This window comes from Rhinopithecus bieti, unplaced genomic scaffold, assembly GCF_001698545.2.
Source record: "Rhinopithecus bieti isolate Rb0 unplaced genomic scaffold, ASM169854v2 scaffold_7967, whole genome shotgun sequence".
Lineage (NCBI taxonomy): Eukaryota > Metazoa > Chordata > Mammalia > Primates > Cercopithecidae > Rhinopithecus > Rhinopithecus bieti.
This window is the reverse complement of record NW_016806112.1, coordinates 4,107,134-4,123,550: the sequence shown is the minus strand read 5'-3', so window position 1 is coordinate 4,123,550 and position 16,417 is coordinate 4,107,134. Positions and strand designations below refer to the sequence as shown.

The following is a 16,417-nucleotide window of genomic DNA, read 5'->3' as shown; positions in this document are numbered from 1 at the left end:
TCTACTCATCTGACAAAGGGCTAATATCCAGAATCTACAAAGAACTCAAACAAATATACAAGAAAAAAACAACCCCATCAAAAAGTGGGGAAAGGATATGAACAGACATTTCTCAAAAGAAGACATTCATACAGCCAACAGACACATGAAAAAATGCTCATCATCACTCGCCATCAGAGAAATGCAAATCAAAACCACAATGAGATACCATCTCACACCAGTTAGAGTGGCAATCATTAAATAGGCAACTTTTCTAGCCTCTCTAGTGGAGATGGGCATGTGCCAAAAGTAACAGTCATTCGCAGTTAGTCCTTTTATCGTAATGAACCATTCATATTAGAAAATAAATGTAGCCGTAAGGGAGGCTGGAAACTAAATAGGCGACTTTCCTAGCCTCTCTAGTGGAGATAAGTATGTGCCAAAAGTAACAGTCATTCACAGTTAGTCCTTTTATCATAATGAATCATTCATATTAGAAAATAAATGAACTGTGTAAGTTCCTAGCCCAGTGATTCTCAAACTTTGTTACATGTGAACGTCTCATAGGGTGCAGAATATAGATTCTTGGGGCCCATGCACAGAGGTTTTTCTTGGATGGAGTCAAGGGATTTGCATTTTCAAAAAGTACCATATGCATTCTGATGCACATGTGGATCCTCTGGCAAATACTATGCTGACATCGTACTTTGGGATTTTGATTTGAGGCAGTGTTTCTCAGTGATTCTGTGTATCAGAATCATCTGTGGAGGTTTTTTGTTTGTTTGTTTGTTTGAGATAGAGTCTCACTCTGTCGCCCAGACTAGAGTGCAGTGGTGCGATCTTGGCTCACTGCAACCTCTGCTCCCCCAGGTTCAACGATTCTCCTCTTTAAGTCTTTAAGCCTCCGAGTGGTTGGTACTACAGGTGCATGCCACAATGCCTGGCTGACTTTTGTATTTTTTAGTAGAGACAGGGTTGCGCCATGTTGACCAGACTGGTCTTAAACTCCTGGCCTCAAGTAATCTGCCTGCCTCGGCCTCTCCAAGTGCTGGAGTTATAGGTTTGAGCCACTGCATCCAGCAAAAAACCAACTTTTTAAAGCAGAACTTCTGAAAAAAGATTAATATGTATTAATGTTGACTGTGTGACAGATGCCATACTATATATTACATGCTTTTGTTCATTTCATATTCCCTAGTAATACTGATAATTTTTTTGGATAGTGATAGTCAAAAATCATTAATCTAAGATTGTTTCTCAGAGTGCGGTTCCCAGACTAGCAGCATCACTGTGATCTGGAAATTTTTTAGAAATTCAAATTATTGAGTACCACCCCAGACTTACTTATTTGGAAACTCAGGTAGGGCCCAACAGTCTGTTTCAGCAAGCTCTCCTGGTAATTCTGATGCATGTCAAAGTTTCAGAACCTTGAAAGGCACTGCTGAATGTTTCCCAGCTTGGTTTAGACAAAATTAGTTGACTGTCTTAAAAATAAAAAAGAACTTAATTGATTAAAGTATATTGGCCGGGCGTAGTGGCTCACGACTGTAATCCCAGCACTTTGGGAGGCCAAGGTGGGTGGATCACTTGAGGTCAGGAGTTCAAGACCAGCCTGGCCAACATGACGAAACCCCATCTCTACTAAAAATACAAAAACTAGCTGGGTGTGTTGGCACGCGCCTGTAATCCCAGCTACTTGGGATGTTGAGGCAGAAGAATCAGCTGAACCTGGGAGGCAGAGGTTGCACTAAGCCAAGATTGTGTCACTGCACTCCAGCCTGGGCAACAGACAGAGCGAGACTCTACCTCAAAAAAAAAAAAAAAAAAGGTATGTGTACTATACTGTCACAGGTAGTAATTTGGAATTGCATTGAAGATTCGCAAATGATCTAACATGATAATTGTTGAGTATTGTATTTGATAAGATTATTCAAGGCATTTGTTAGATTACTATCTTTAAACCACTCTTAAAACTATTTTGTGTGTGTACATTACTTTTCCTAGTTTTAAGGAAGAGTTAAGGACATTGAAGATAGTTCTTACGTTTATAAAATTTATAAAGTAGGGAGGAATGCAAGATAAACATGTATAAACACAAGGCAAATATATAAACATGTTTTATTTTAGGGTTAGCTGCATTTCTGTGATTGGTAAATATGTTACAACGTAGGCAGCCTATCCCAACAGAAGACTTGGGTTTACTCATATGCCAAAGAGCAAAACAGTACTTCATAGCATGTAGTATGTCTTTCTTCAATTCCAGTTGCATTCCCAATTGTAGTTACTAATTGCTTCAACAGGGAATCTAATATCTTCTCTCATCTGCTTTTGGGAAGCTATATAATTCTACTCCTATATGTTATTTCTCCCTACCCTTAGAAAAGTTAGTTTAGGTTCACTTGGGCTGTCTTTTGCTTACTGCAGGTGATGCAGTATTTCTTCTCCAGTTTTGAAAAGAGGCTAATTGGATCTAAGCTTTAGTTTGATTTTTAGGTGCTTTAAGAGCTTTTTAAGCTGGTCATGGTGGTACTGCCTGTAGTCACAGTTACTTGGGAGGCTGATGAGGGAGGATCACTTGAGCCCAGGAGTTCAAGTCCACCCTGGGCAACATAGTGATACAGTGTCTCTTTTAAAAAAAAGTTTTTGTGACAGGGTTTTGCTTTGTCGCCCAGGCTGGAGTGCAGTGGTGTGATCTCAGGTTACTGTAGCCTCAATTCCACGAGCTCCAGCGATCCTCCCACCTCAGCCTCCCAGTAGCTGGGACCACAGGCACATGCTACCATGCATGGCTAATTTTTGTATTTTTGGTAGAGACGGGGTTTCACCATGTTGCCCAGGCTGGTCTTGAACTCCTGAGGTCAAGCAGTCTGCCCACCTCAGCCTCTCAAAGTGCTGGGATTATAGGCATGAGCCACTGTGCCCATCAAAAAAAAAAAAAAAAAAGAAGCCCAACTTTTAAAGCAGAACTTCTGAAAAAAGAAATTCAGTTGCACTTGTATATGTGTAGAATCTGATTTAACAAAGGGTTAAAATTACTCAGCCCACTTGTACTTCCATTAGCAATAACTCCAAACATGAAATGAAATTCACAGAAACAGAAATTGTCACTGAAGCCAAGAAAGAGGTCTTTATTTCTAAGGCAAAAGTACTTGAAGTGTTGGAATTTCCTTGGGAAAATGTCAGCAAAAAAGACTTGTCTTTTTCTCAATTATAATTTGCAGCAAAAGAGACGAAGTTTATGGAATTACGAAAGCCCGAATCAATAAAATACTTGAATTGGATTTCTTGGTAGCCCAGAGATACCTACCTCTGTTATTGGAATTTTGCTTCCTAGCCTCTGTGTTAATTTTGCTAGGGTAGGCCTCATTCTCTTAGCCCTGACGAATTTAACTTTTTGTTAGGTTTTAGTCTTCAGAAAGCCTCCTAAATCAGGGCTCCCTCTGTTTTCCCGTGACTTCATTTTTCAAACTCAATTTTTTTTTGTTAATTTTTTTAGTATTTCTTAAGCATTTAGTGACAACACTGTGTTGTGTCACTTGTGGTTTTCCTTGGCATTGACCAGTCTCCACTCGATTTTGCACTTACTTGCTTCCTTGTTGAGGAGCTAGTAATAACCCATCATGACTCCATAAAATTACTTGATATTGAAATAGAGTGCTTTTATTTCTCAGGACTATTTTGTATGTTCATGTCAGCTTTACTCAAGTGTTTCAGAACTTTCAGAACTTGTTCATATCATGTAAGTCTTCCTCAGAAATACAAGAGACTTGCATATGACAGAAGTGGTAAAATACCTGTGAAAATGTATTGCCTAATATGTATGTTTCTGTTGATATCTTTTGGAAGCAAGCACATTTTCCCTTTTTTCTTAAGGGCTAGAGGAGACACTAAGATATTCTTCTTAAAAGCATTATTTCTTATCAGACAAAATTACAAGTCTTTTAATTATTGTTAGTTTAGGACACAGTAAAATACTTTAATAACATTGGCAGGCTATCGCATATATTTCTGGGTATTAGTCTCAAGTTCACTATGTACTTTTCATGAAAACTATATAAATTGAGAGAGCAGCTGCGCCCTTGTTTGTTGCAGATCTTGATTTATTCTATTTCTAAAAAAAATTTCAGAAGATATCTGTATCAAAAGAAATGCTAATGATTTTCTTTGGAATGTGGACCCATTTTAATCAGTACTGGCCAATCTTTCTCACTTTGCTGATTGCATGTATTTGTGACCCTTAGATTGTAGGGAATGGAAGTGAACAGCAGCTGCAAAAAGAGCTAGCAGATGTACTGATGGATCCTCCAATGGATGACCAGCCAGGGGAAAAGGAGCCTGTGAAAAGGTCACAACTGGATGGTGAAGGAGATGGGCCTCTTTCTAATCAGCTCTCCGCTTCATCCACCATTAACCCTGTGCCATTAGTAGGGCTCCAAAAACCAGAGATGAGCCTGCCAGTGAAACCTGGACAAGGAGGTTAGGATTGCTGCATTGCTTGCGTAACTGAAGGTTATTGTTTTTAATATGTGAGTGTCCACCCTGTACTAGGTTTTATTTAGAACAGGCAAAAACCATTGTCTACATTCTCTAGAATCTCTAAATTCTAAATCTAAGGGGATGTGAGAGGAGTAAAAATATGTATACCATTCTGATTTCCTTTTAAGTGTATTTCAGTTGTACCAAGGAAAAGAAAAAAACAACGAAAGGAAACAAAGGGATTCTTTTATTTTTTTTTCCCAGAATGCTTAAAGATTTTTCAAAGAAGGAAGGAATATGAGTTCAATATTTGAGAAATGGAGGGATAATTCTGGGTAAACAGATGTTTGCTCCAGACCTGTATAGCTCTATAGGAGCAGTTGCCAAGTTGAAAAAGGAAGACTAGAACATGGGACAGAAAGACATAGTATGGGAGGAGAAGGACAACTTAAAGGCTCATTTGGAAAAGCAGGTGTTAAAACTATAGATGTTATTGGGAAAGGAAAGCCAAAGGGATTGAGAGAACATAATGAAGTGGCTAAGATGATGAATAAGAGAAATAACTGTAACAGTGCAGGTCAGAAAGATGACAATTAGGCCAGGCGTGGTGGCTCACGCCTGTAATCCCAGCACGTTGGGAGGCCGAGGCAGGCGGATCACAAGGTCAGGAGATCAGGACCATCCTGGCCAACATGGTGAAACCCTGTCTCTATTAAAATACAAAAAATTAGCCAGGTGTGGTGGTGCACACCTGGAGTCACAGCTACTTGGGAGGCTGAGGCAGGGGCATTGTTTGAAACCAGGAGGCAGAGGTTGCAATGAGCCGAGATTGTCCCACTGTAGTTCAGCCTGGCGACAGAGCGAGACTCTGTCTCAAAAAAAGAAGACAATCAGAGATAGTTTTCAGAGTGAAAAAATACTAAATGTATATTTGACCTAAATGTAAATTACAAAGTCAAAACAAATTAGAAGAGGCAGAAAAGTGAATCAAATCTGAATCTGATTGAGACTGACTCTAATAGCACCATATTTTGAGTATCCTTTGTCTGAAATGCTTGGGACCGGAAGTGTTTCAGATTTCAGATGTTTTTGGATTTTGAAATATGCATATAATTACCTGCTGAGCACCCCAAATCCAATAATTTGAAATCTGAAATTCCCCAAATAGTGTTTAAGTGTCATGTAGGTGCTCAAAAGGTTTTGAAATTTGAAGCATTTCATATTTCAGAGTTTTGAATTTAGGATACTCAACCTGTACCTAAAAATCTTGGTGTTTCTGACAGAGTTCTAGTGTGAGATTTCTGGCTTTCATGGGCATTTCTTTTAGGGTATGGCATATTATCTCATTAATACTTAATTTTAGACCCTAAATGTTACTTGCTGATTTTTACTTGCTAATCATATCAGCAAAATATCAAAGTGAAAATAATCACTTCCTTATTCTTTGTTTCTTTCAGATTCTGAAGCTTCAAGTCCTTTCACACCAGTGGCCGATGAGGACAGCGTAGTTTTCAGTAAACTGACTTACTTAGGCTGTGCCTCAGTAAATGCTCCCAGGAGTGAAGTGGAAGCCTTAAGGATGATGTCCATCTTAAGAAGCCAGTGTCAGATTTCACTAAATGTTACCCTTTCAGTGCCAAATGTATCTGAAGGAATTGTGAGGTGAGACTGGTTTATTGAAATATTTTAGTATTTACATCAGATCTCTGACCTGTTGCTTTAGAAAGAAGCAATAGTGAATAAAATACATATTAATACTTACTTTACTTGTGTAATGTTTCATATACCTGACACTCATGTCTTCCAAGGACTGTAACCTTTGTGAAAAATGGTCACTTATTTGTAATAGTTTTTCATACTCTTCCTAGTCATGTATAGTACATTAGACTTTCAATGTTTTGGGGATAAATGAACTACATTGACATGAGTCAGCCTAAAAGATTATATTTTCCATGTTCCTTTGATGAAAATACAAGCTTGACACATTAGTTCAAAATGGAGTTTCATGCTGCGTTTGAAAGTTACAAAAATGTATTATTAAATATTAACTATACTAGTACACCCCTTAATTTTTATGATGAGAAAACTGGCCAGGTACAGTGGTTCATGCCTGTAATCCCAGCACTTTGAGAGGCTGAGACGGGTTGATCACTTAAGTTCAGGGGTTCGAGACCAGCCTGGACAACATGGTGAAACCCTGTCTCTACAAAACATAAAAAAATTAGCCAGGCATGGTCGCACGCACCTGTAGTTCCAGCTACTCAGGAGCCTGAAATGGGAGGATCACCTGAGGCTGGGAGTTGAAGGCTGCAGTGAGCTGTGATCATGCCACTTCACTCCAGACTGAGTGACAAAGTGAGACCCTGTCTCAACAAAACAAAATGAAAAAAAGATGAAATAACTGAGGCACAGAGAAGCCTCTAGAAATGGCTGTTTATACTAATAGAACAAATAACAATTGCAGATAGCTAACCAGATGTCTGTATCAACCAGCTAAATATACAGTTGCTCAATAAGTCAGATGAGTGCAGCTAAAATACATTTTTTCCCCTGTTACCAAAGATACATGCTTATTTTAAAAAATTACCACATAAAATAGCCTTAGTTCTACTCTACCACTAATAAATACAGTTAACATCTTGGCTTATTAAGATCTTTGCATATTGGTATGTGTATATGTCTATGTATGTGTGAATATACCTGCATATATATACGTACATAATTATACAACTGTTAGAATCAACTTTTTTTTAACAACAATGGAACTGTCCATACCATCTTGTACTTAGTTTTATATCATAAACCTCTTTTCATGCCAGTAAATATGATTAAAAATTTTAATTTATGATGGCACATTAATGGCTTATACATAAATAACCCATCTCTTATATTAGACATCTTAAGGTTTTTATCTTTCAGAGAAAAAAGCATGACTAATGATAACTAATTTTAATTATACGGGAATATCAGTGTTTTAGAAATAGGTATCTTTGAGCTCAATCTTTTTAGACTTCCATTGATTTCCTTAGGATAAATTCCTAGAAGTAAACCTAATGAGTTTGTCTATTTTTATTGCTTCTGATAACATTGCCAACTAGCCATCTAGAAATACTGATCCAGTTTATACTTTTATCAGCAGTATATAGAGTGTCCATTTCTCAGTATCCTCAGAAGTATTTTGGACTTTCATGGTGACAGAGTAATAGCTGTCTGTTGATCGTAGTAAAATAATCTGTATATGTAATTTTTCCCCTGAAGTATTTAAAGAACTATTTCACAAAGACTCACAAATTATATTTATTAATGATAAACTATTAATAAAATTTGTTTAGCATTCATTTCTAAATGTTTCTTAGTCAGTACTCATTCCTCTAACTGAAGTTATACTTTAATATATTTTTAATTTTATAAAAGAAGTTAGAAAGCTAGTTGGTCTTACCCCCACATTTTCAGAATTTTCATGAAAGTGCTTTCAAACTTGCATTAGATCTTCTTCCTAGGTATTTCCATGATGAGCAAGGCCTTCTAGGCTTTCTGCATTAATGGCTCTACACACGTAGCGTTGAAATTGCATAGTTTCTTTTTAGACCTTTCATAGTTGTGCCTTAGTGCCCTGAATAGAGTCTGGAATGTTTTAGGTATCACATAAATATTCGTTGAATAAGTAGATTTTTGAATGAATGCTATCCCTTTGATTTTTTACTGAATGACATCCTTTTGCTTTTATTCATGATTTTTTTTTGAGTTAGCATTTTGTATAATCGCTGTCTTTATTTTCCATGAATGAAAAAAAAAACATGTTTCAGTCTGAGAAAAGCATCAGTTTTAGTTTTTTTATTTTTTCGTAGCAGATTAGGTCATTTTTTAAAGGAGATAATTAGAAACTCAGCTTCGCCAGGTGTGGTGGCCCACGCCTGTATTCCCAGCACTTTGGGAGGCCTAGGTGAGCAGATCACCTGAGGTCAGAAGATTGAGACCATCTGGCTAACATGCCCTGTCTCTACTAAAAATACAAAAAATAGCCAGGCATCGTGGCACATCCCTGTAATCCCAGCTACTTGGGAGGCTGAGGCAGGAGAATCCCTTGAACCCAGGAGGTGGAGGTTGCGGTGAGCCAAGATCGCGCCATTGCACTCCAGCCTGGCCAACAAGAGCGAAACTCCGTCTCAAAAAAAAAAAAAAAGAGGCGCAACTTCAATGTATTTTGGTAAGCTAATTTACGTGTTCATCTTGTCTTTAGTTTGTTGCAGACTATATAAGAAATGTGCTTATTCATATTTTTTATACCTTTCTGTTTGCCTCCCTAAAACATGATACCATATGGTTTTTAGTACTATGGAATTATGTTATCAATAGCTTCCGGAATTCACATATGACTTATTAAAATTTAAGGTTAATATTAGCATACCAAATATATGATCTTCTTACTAGAAAGAATGAGTCTCACATCTTAATATAAACATAGTGCAGATTGTTCATAATTCCTCTAATATCTCTATGTCTTTTTCTCTGAACAGACTCTTAGATCCTCAGACAAACACTGAAATAGCAAACTACCCTATCTACAAAATCCTCTTCTGTGTCAGAGGGCATGATGGAACTCCTGAGAGTGACTGTTTTGCTTTCACTGAAAGTCATTACAATGCAGAGCTCTTCAGAATACACGTCTTCCGGTGTGAAATACAAGAAGCTGTAAGTCCTCAAGAGAAAACTCTCTGCAAATGAAACTTCACCAGTGCTCTCACTAGGTTGAAATGATTATGGTATTTATTATGGTCACTTATGAGCCAGATGAAATTCTCTGCTAGTGTTTTAGTGATTCTAGCCTGATGGGCCGACATATAAATTAACTAAAAATTTGATTAACCAGAACTTTGTTGTTACTACTAAGAATGTCAGAGGAGACCTGTTGGCTACTTTTGATTGGGTTAAGTAGGCATTCTGGTTCTAACGTTGACAGATTTGCAAACCATTTTTTTGAATCAAAACTTGTTAGGACTGTTTTCATTGTAATATCTTCAGATAGTTTCTAACAATTTAGGAAATGATTTTTAATTGGATTTATAGTGCTTACAGCCATTTCTTTTTTAAAACCCCTTGTCTGACCACTTTCAGTGTTGCTTGCTTTATAGGCCTAACAAATTAGGTAATTTACCAAAAGAAATAAGTGGGATAAAGATAATTATTGCCCTCCAAAGTAGGTAACCTTCCATCCTTAATAAAAGTATTTTATATCTCTTGATAACAGCGCATTTCCTAACATGTCTGGTTGTAGGTAAGCCGGATACTTTACAGTTTTGCCACTGCCTTCCGCCGTTCTGCCAAGCAGACCCCACTTTCAGCCACTGCTGCACCCCAGACTCCTGACAGTGACATCTTTACCTTCTCTGTGTCTTTAGAAATAAAAGAAGATGATGGTAAAGGTTATTTTAGGTAGGGAATCTTATTTTATTCATGTATTAACATGCTATGGTTCAGGGGAAATTCTAGGTCAGATTATAACTTTCATACCATAAGATGATTGCTTTTAAAGGGAGGGCTTTTAAAAAAATGTGGGTGATAAAGGAAAATAAATACATAAATTTAACAGAGGCAAAGTTTGAAGAATTTTAAAGCAATTTAAAAAAATTGTCATATGGGGAACATGTTACTACCTTCTTTTAGTCAGATACCAAGTGGCTAACTGCTCATAAAATATGGCCAAAGCGCTGGGCGCTGTGGCTCACGCCTGTAATCCCAGCACTTTGGGTGGCTAAAGTGGGCAGATCACCTGAGGTCGGGAATTTGAGACCAGCCTGACCAACATGGAGAAACCTTGTCTCTACTAAAAATACAAAATTAGCCGGGCATGGTGAAAGGTGCCTGTAATCTCAGCTACTCAGGAGGCTGAGGCAGGAGAATCGCTTGAACCCGGGAGGCGGAGGTGGTTGTAGTGAGCAGAGATCCTGCCATTGCACTCCAGCCTGGGCAACAAGAACGAAACTCCGTCTAAAAAAATAATAATAATAAATATATATATATATGTATATGTGTATATATAAATACACGTATATATACACATGTGTATATGCACATATATACATATATACATACACACGTGTGTATATGTGTGTGTGTGTATATATGTATATACGTGTGTGTATATATGTATGTATATGGCCAAAGCTTAGTCAGCTGGATTTGTAGCTGTATTTGTTTTGCTGATTGTATTTGCTTGTTTTAGTTGGTTGATTTACTTGTATTAGTAATCGAAAAATCTTAAGCATTTTCAAGTCAGGTTTTCCCAGTAAAGTTATCTGCATACATTGGAAGGGGAGAAGTAAGGTCTGTGTCTGAAGTCTAATCTTCTGTAGGGTTAGAAGCACTGATTTTAATTTTTAAATGTAATGATAATTCTTTGAGTGGTGGAAAAAACCGTGGAATAGAAGTCAAAACTTAGCTTTAGTTTAATTGTTGTTACTATTAACAATGTCCCCATTTCCAAGTTTCTTTACATCTGTCAGTAATTTCCTCATTTGTTAAATGAGGTGGCTAGACTCTAAAACCCTCTCTGACTTTAAAATTTTATGGTTGCAAGATGACTTGATTTTTTAAAAATTATAGCCCATGTCACAAAATGATTGTATTATAATCAATAATTGCATGTCTGTTTCCTCCATGACTACTTCATTAAATTGGTAAAATGAAGTTATATAAAATTATGAATATTTCTAATATTTTGCTTTTAAATTAAGCACAGTGATTGGTTTATTAGACTATTTATTACAAAAACTGATAATTCTTAGTCTCTCTTCAGACTTTGGAATTGTCATGCCATCTGGTGGCCAATTTAGTGTACAGTTCAGCTTAAACTGAGGAGTAAAGTATGAGGCATTGTGCTCTGTGCTTTCTAATTATATACATTTCTATTCTCTCTCTCTCTCTTTTTTTTTTTTTTTTTGAGGTACGCCTCATGCTGTTGCTCAGGCTGGAGTGCAGTGGTACAAACATGACTCACTGCAGCCTCAACCTTCTGGTCTCAAGCAGTCCTCCCACCTCACCCTCCTCAGCAGCAGGGACCATGGATGCACACTACTATGTCTGGCTACTTTTTTAAAAAATTTTTCTAGAGATGGGGTCTTGCCACGTTGCCCAGGTTGGTCTTGAACTCCTGGGCTCAAGTGATAGTCTCGGCTTGTCCAAGTGTTGGGCTTACAGGCATGAGCCACCATTCCTGGTCATTTCTATTCTCAAAGCAGTGCTGTGAGATAGTCCTTCCTGCAGTGTACCTTCGTGCTCTGCAAAGTGGAAATTATAATCTGTATAATTTTAAGTAGTTTTTTACCTTGTTAAGCAACCTTTAAACTAAATATTTTTTCTTTTTTTTTTTTTGAGACAGCATCTCTCTGTCACCAAGACTGGAATGCAGTGGCACGATCACGGTTCACTGCAACCTCCGTCTCCCGGGTTCAAGCAATTCTCGTGCCTCAGCCTCCTGAGTAGCTGGGATCACACGCGCCTGCCACCATGCCCGGCTAATTTTGTACTTTTAGTAGAGACAGGGTTTCGCTGTGTTGGCCAGGCTGGTCTCAAACTCCCAGCCTCAAGTGATCCTTTTACCTTGGCCTCCCAAAGTGCTGGGATTATAGGCATGTTTCACCACACCTGGCCTTTTTTTCTTTATTGAAAATATTTATGTAATTTTGGTCTGTAAATTCTAATTATTAAATAGGAAAGATTAAGATCCCTCAGAAGTATCAGTATAACTTCTCTTCCTTCTGAAATCAGGCATATTCAAGGTAGAATGATCATAAACATCTCTGTTCTGTTTACCCTCATACTGACAAAGTGCTATTACAGAAAATCCCTGGATGGTCAAATTTGCTTTTCATGTTTGTTAGGACTTTGTTTTCCTTTTGCTACATGGCTTTACTGAATTTCTGGTTTATAATTAATACTGTTGTGTTAACTTAAATTTCATTTTTTTTTTTTGAGACAGAGTTTCGCTCTGTCGCCCAGGCTGGAGGGCAGTGGTGCAATCTTGGCTCACTGCAACCTCCGCCTCGCGGGTTCAAGCAATTCTCCTGCCTCAGCCTCCCAAGTAATTGGGATTACAGGCACCTCCCACCACACCCGACTAATTTTTGTACTTTTTAGTAGAGACGGGGTTTCACCATATTGGCTGGGTTGGAACTTAAATATATTATTTCAGTGTAATGATCAAAGTACCTAAATATATTAGGTTAAATATGTTTAGGTATAATAATTATATATTATACATATAAATTATGTAGTAGTTGTATAATTATTATGCCTATTATATAATTATATAAAACCTATTATTTACTTACTATTATACCTAAATATTTTTACGTAAATATTATACCTAAATAATAATTATACCGAAATAATTATTATACCTAAATGTATTAGGTTAACACAACAGTACTTTAGATGTATGAAATCATAGCAAAATATACCTTGCTTTGTCAGATTTAAACTTGTCAAATGCAGTTCCTCTTATCTAGTCATTCTGTGATATGTATGGGAATTTATCTGCAGAAATCATTGAGGTTTTCAAAGAATTATTAACATGAATGTTCTCCAACATATTGTGTATAATATTAATAGCAAATTTTAAAAGTAGAAATTAAATGTTGAATAGAGTAGTAAAACATGTTGGTTTATGGATATTACTTATCCCCTGTCCAACTCATATTTGTGTATAACACAACACAAGATTTACTATGGTTTTACTTTAACATAAATAGAGACAAAGTGTGATAAGAATAATGCTCTTCTCGTGTCTGAAAAAGTATAATTTTTAAATTATTATTATTATTATTTTTTGAGACAGAGTTTTGCTCTTGTTGCTCAGACTGGAGTGCATTGGCACGATCTTGGCTCACTGCAACCTCCTCCCGGGTTCAAGCGATTCTCCTGCTTCAACCTCCCAAGTACCTGGGATTATAGGTACCTGCTGCCATGCCTAGCTACTTTTTGTACTTTTAGTACAGACAAGGTTTCACCATGTTGGCCAGGCTGGTCTTGAACTCCTAACCTCAGGTGATCCACCCGCCTCAGCCTCCCAAATTGCTGGGATTACAGGCATGAGCCACCGCGCCTGGCCAATTTTTAAATTTAATTATAATTAGAAACCTGCTTCTCCATTTTGCACGTGGGAAAACTGAGCATTTGTTTGTTTGTTGAGATAGGGTCTCACACTTTTTTTTCTTTCTGAGACGGAGTCTCTCTCTCTCACCCACGCTGGAGTGCAGTGGCGCAGTCTCGGCTCACTGCAACCTCTGCCTCCCAGGTTCAAGTGATTCTCCTGCCTCAGCATCCCAGGTAGCTGGGATTGCAGACATGTGCTGCGATGCCCGGCTAGTTTTTGTGTTTTTAGTAGAGACAGAGTTTTACTATGTTGGCCAGGCTGGTCTCGAACTCCTGACCTCAAATGATCCGCCCACCTCAGCCTCCCAAAGTGCTGGGATTCCAAGCGTGAGCCACCGTGCCTGACCTAAATTGAGCATTTTCATTCAATGCACCATTCAAAACACTTCTTTTTTTGTTTTACTTAATCCACTTACCATCCTCCTGAGATAAATTGGGTAGTTTGTATTGTGCTTATTTATGGGTAAACCCAGGGAAGTTAAGCCTGGACTTCAGTTTCTTATTTTATACAATAGAAATTAAATACTAAATTCCCAGCTTGGATACATTCAATGATGTAGTTATTAGACCAGAAATATAATCTAGGACCCTGACATTCAGTGAGGTGAACACTCGCTGATTACACTCTCCATTCTGCTTCATGTTACTGCAGCCCTGTAGATTGAGGACAGCAAAGACAACTTTCTATCTGTTGTTGTTTTAAACTGCTAAACAATGAGATTATATTTACTCGAGCATCCAGAGAACATAGAGACCAGTGTATCTATTAGCAGTTGAAAATCGAGACCCTTCCATTTCCTTATAGGTGAAAACTCTGTCACAAATATTTAACAGTTTGGTATGCAAAGATTTTCTTTGAACATTTTGTCATTTTAGACTTCTTTGCTAAGGTTCTTTGATTTTCTAATGGAAGTATTCAAAAATGTTCTTGAATTAATATAAATAGTAATAAAGTGCAGAAGGGCTTCAAATTAGTATTTCTTTAGGGCTACCTTTAATTTTGAGTAGGTATTCAGAGCTTTCATCTAGCCATTTACAGTAGCTACTAATGGTTCTATTGCCATTATCTTAAAGTTGTACAGAAATAAGATACAATTTAGATTTTTTGCATATTGACTGATGGCCACAGATACTTACCTTTGAGAACAATGAGCTAGAGAAAGTGGTATGTGGGAGAATAGGGGATTATTTTGTTAAACTGTCATTTTAAGAACTTTGCTATGGTTCGCATCTGTAATCACAGCACTTGGGGAGGCCAAGGTGGGAGGTTTGCTTGAGCCCGTGAGTTTGAGACCAGTCTGGGCAACATAGCAAGACCCATCTCTACAAAAAATTAAAAAATTAACCAGGCATGGCGGCGTGTAACTGTAATCCTCGGTATCCTGGAGGTTGAGGCAGGAAGATAGCTTGAGCCCAGGAGTTTGAGGCTGTAGTGAACTTGAACTGTGAGATTGTGCCAGTGTACTGAAGCCTGGGCAACAGATCAAGATCCTGTCTCAAAAAAAGAAAAGAATATTTTATCTTTTAATTAAGCTGATGTTTATTAACTTTATCACTAGCTAGTATTTTATAATTATTCTACTGGTTTATAATAAAGATAACTGCTTAAGGGAAGTGTTGGGCAACAGCTTATTATTTGGCCATATCTTCCTCATTTTCTATTACTTTTTAAAGATAACTTTGTTTTGGAAGCCTCAAGAAGATCTATGATTAGTAATCTTTTTCTTCGGAATGATATGTTTAAGCAAAGGGAAGGGGATAATAGATTGTATCTGTAAAACCGTGATAACATAGGTAAAGGAAAAAAATACTTAACTTTTTTTGAGTTCTGTATGTCAGATGCCAGGGTGCAAGTTGATGCTTGGTACAGCAACCAAAAGAGAGAAAATGGGGATGTGATGTTTTAGTCGGGACTAGAGGTGATTTTTCGTAGCTTTGATAAATGCTTTAGTGGTTTACCTACAAATAGTCAAAATGGTATTTTCTTTTTTTTTTTTTTTTTTTTTTTTTTTTTGAGATGTAGTCTCACTCTGTCACCCATGCTGGAGTGCAGTGACGTAATTTCGGCTCAGTGCAACCTCTGCCTCCCTGGTTCAAGTGATTCTCCTGCCTCAGCCTCCTGAATAGCTGGGACAATAGGCCTGTGCCACCACACTCAGCTTATTTTTATATTTTTAGTAGAGATGGGGTTTCACCATGTTGCTCAGGCTGGTCTCAAACTCCTGACCTCAAGTGATCCACTCACCTCAGCCTCCTAAAGTTTTGGGATTACAGGTGTAAGCCATCATGCCCAGCCTCAAATGATATTTTCACATCAAGAGGTATACAATGATTTTTTTCTTTTTTGTTATTATTTGCAAACCAGGCACAGAAAGGAATCAGAGATTTGAGGTGTTTGTTTTAAAAAATGGTTCTAGTATGTGACAAGAAAATGCTTTGCAAAATTAATGAAACATGTTGGTCTACAGTGCAGTTCCCAAAGATAAGGACAGACAATGCTTTAAACTACGCCAAGGAATTGATAAGAAGATTGTCATCTATGTGCAGCAAACAACTAATAAAGAACTTGCCATTGAAAGGTAAGCATTTTTAGTAAGTTTAGCTTAAATGTAAATTTTGATTTTTATCAATCTAATGGCGTAGTTTTACACTGTATTAAAAAATGTATTTTCAAAGTATTTTGTTCCCTAGGATATTATTTTGTTTACTGAAATCAGTGCTTCATTACTTTGAAATCGCTACTGGAAATCATCAGCTAATATGCTCTCTTCAAGTATGTGGTAATAAAAGGCAAACAGAATTAGCTTAT

The 16,417-nt window shown here is 37.4% G+C and overlaps 1 protein-coding gene across 5 annotated transcripts in view; it reads left to right on the top strand.

Moving 5' to 3' along the window:
- RABGAP1 (RAB GTPase activating protein 1) overlaps positions 1-16,417 on the top strand; it is a 173,558-nt gene that overhangs the window by 41,882 nt on the left and 115,259 nt on the right. For 3 of the 5 annotated variants that reach the window (XM_017874797.1, XM_017874799.1, XM_017874798.1), the window contains exons 3-7: positions 4,221-4,455; positions 5,913-6,117; positions 8,973-9,147; positions 9,731-9,888; positions 16,077-16,187. In XM_017874797.1, the coding sequence (XP_017730286.1) occupies positions 4,221-4,455; positions 5,913-6,117; positions 8,973-9,147; positions 9,731-9,888; positions 16,077-16,187 (884 nt within the window). Of the gene's footprint in view, positions 1-4,220; positions 4,506-5,912; positions 6,118-8,972; positions 9,148-9,730; positions 9,889-16,076; positions 16,188-16,417 lie in introns of all 5 variants that reach the window. The other 2 variants (XM_017874801.1, XM_017874800.1) reach the window with 2 other exon arrangements.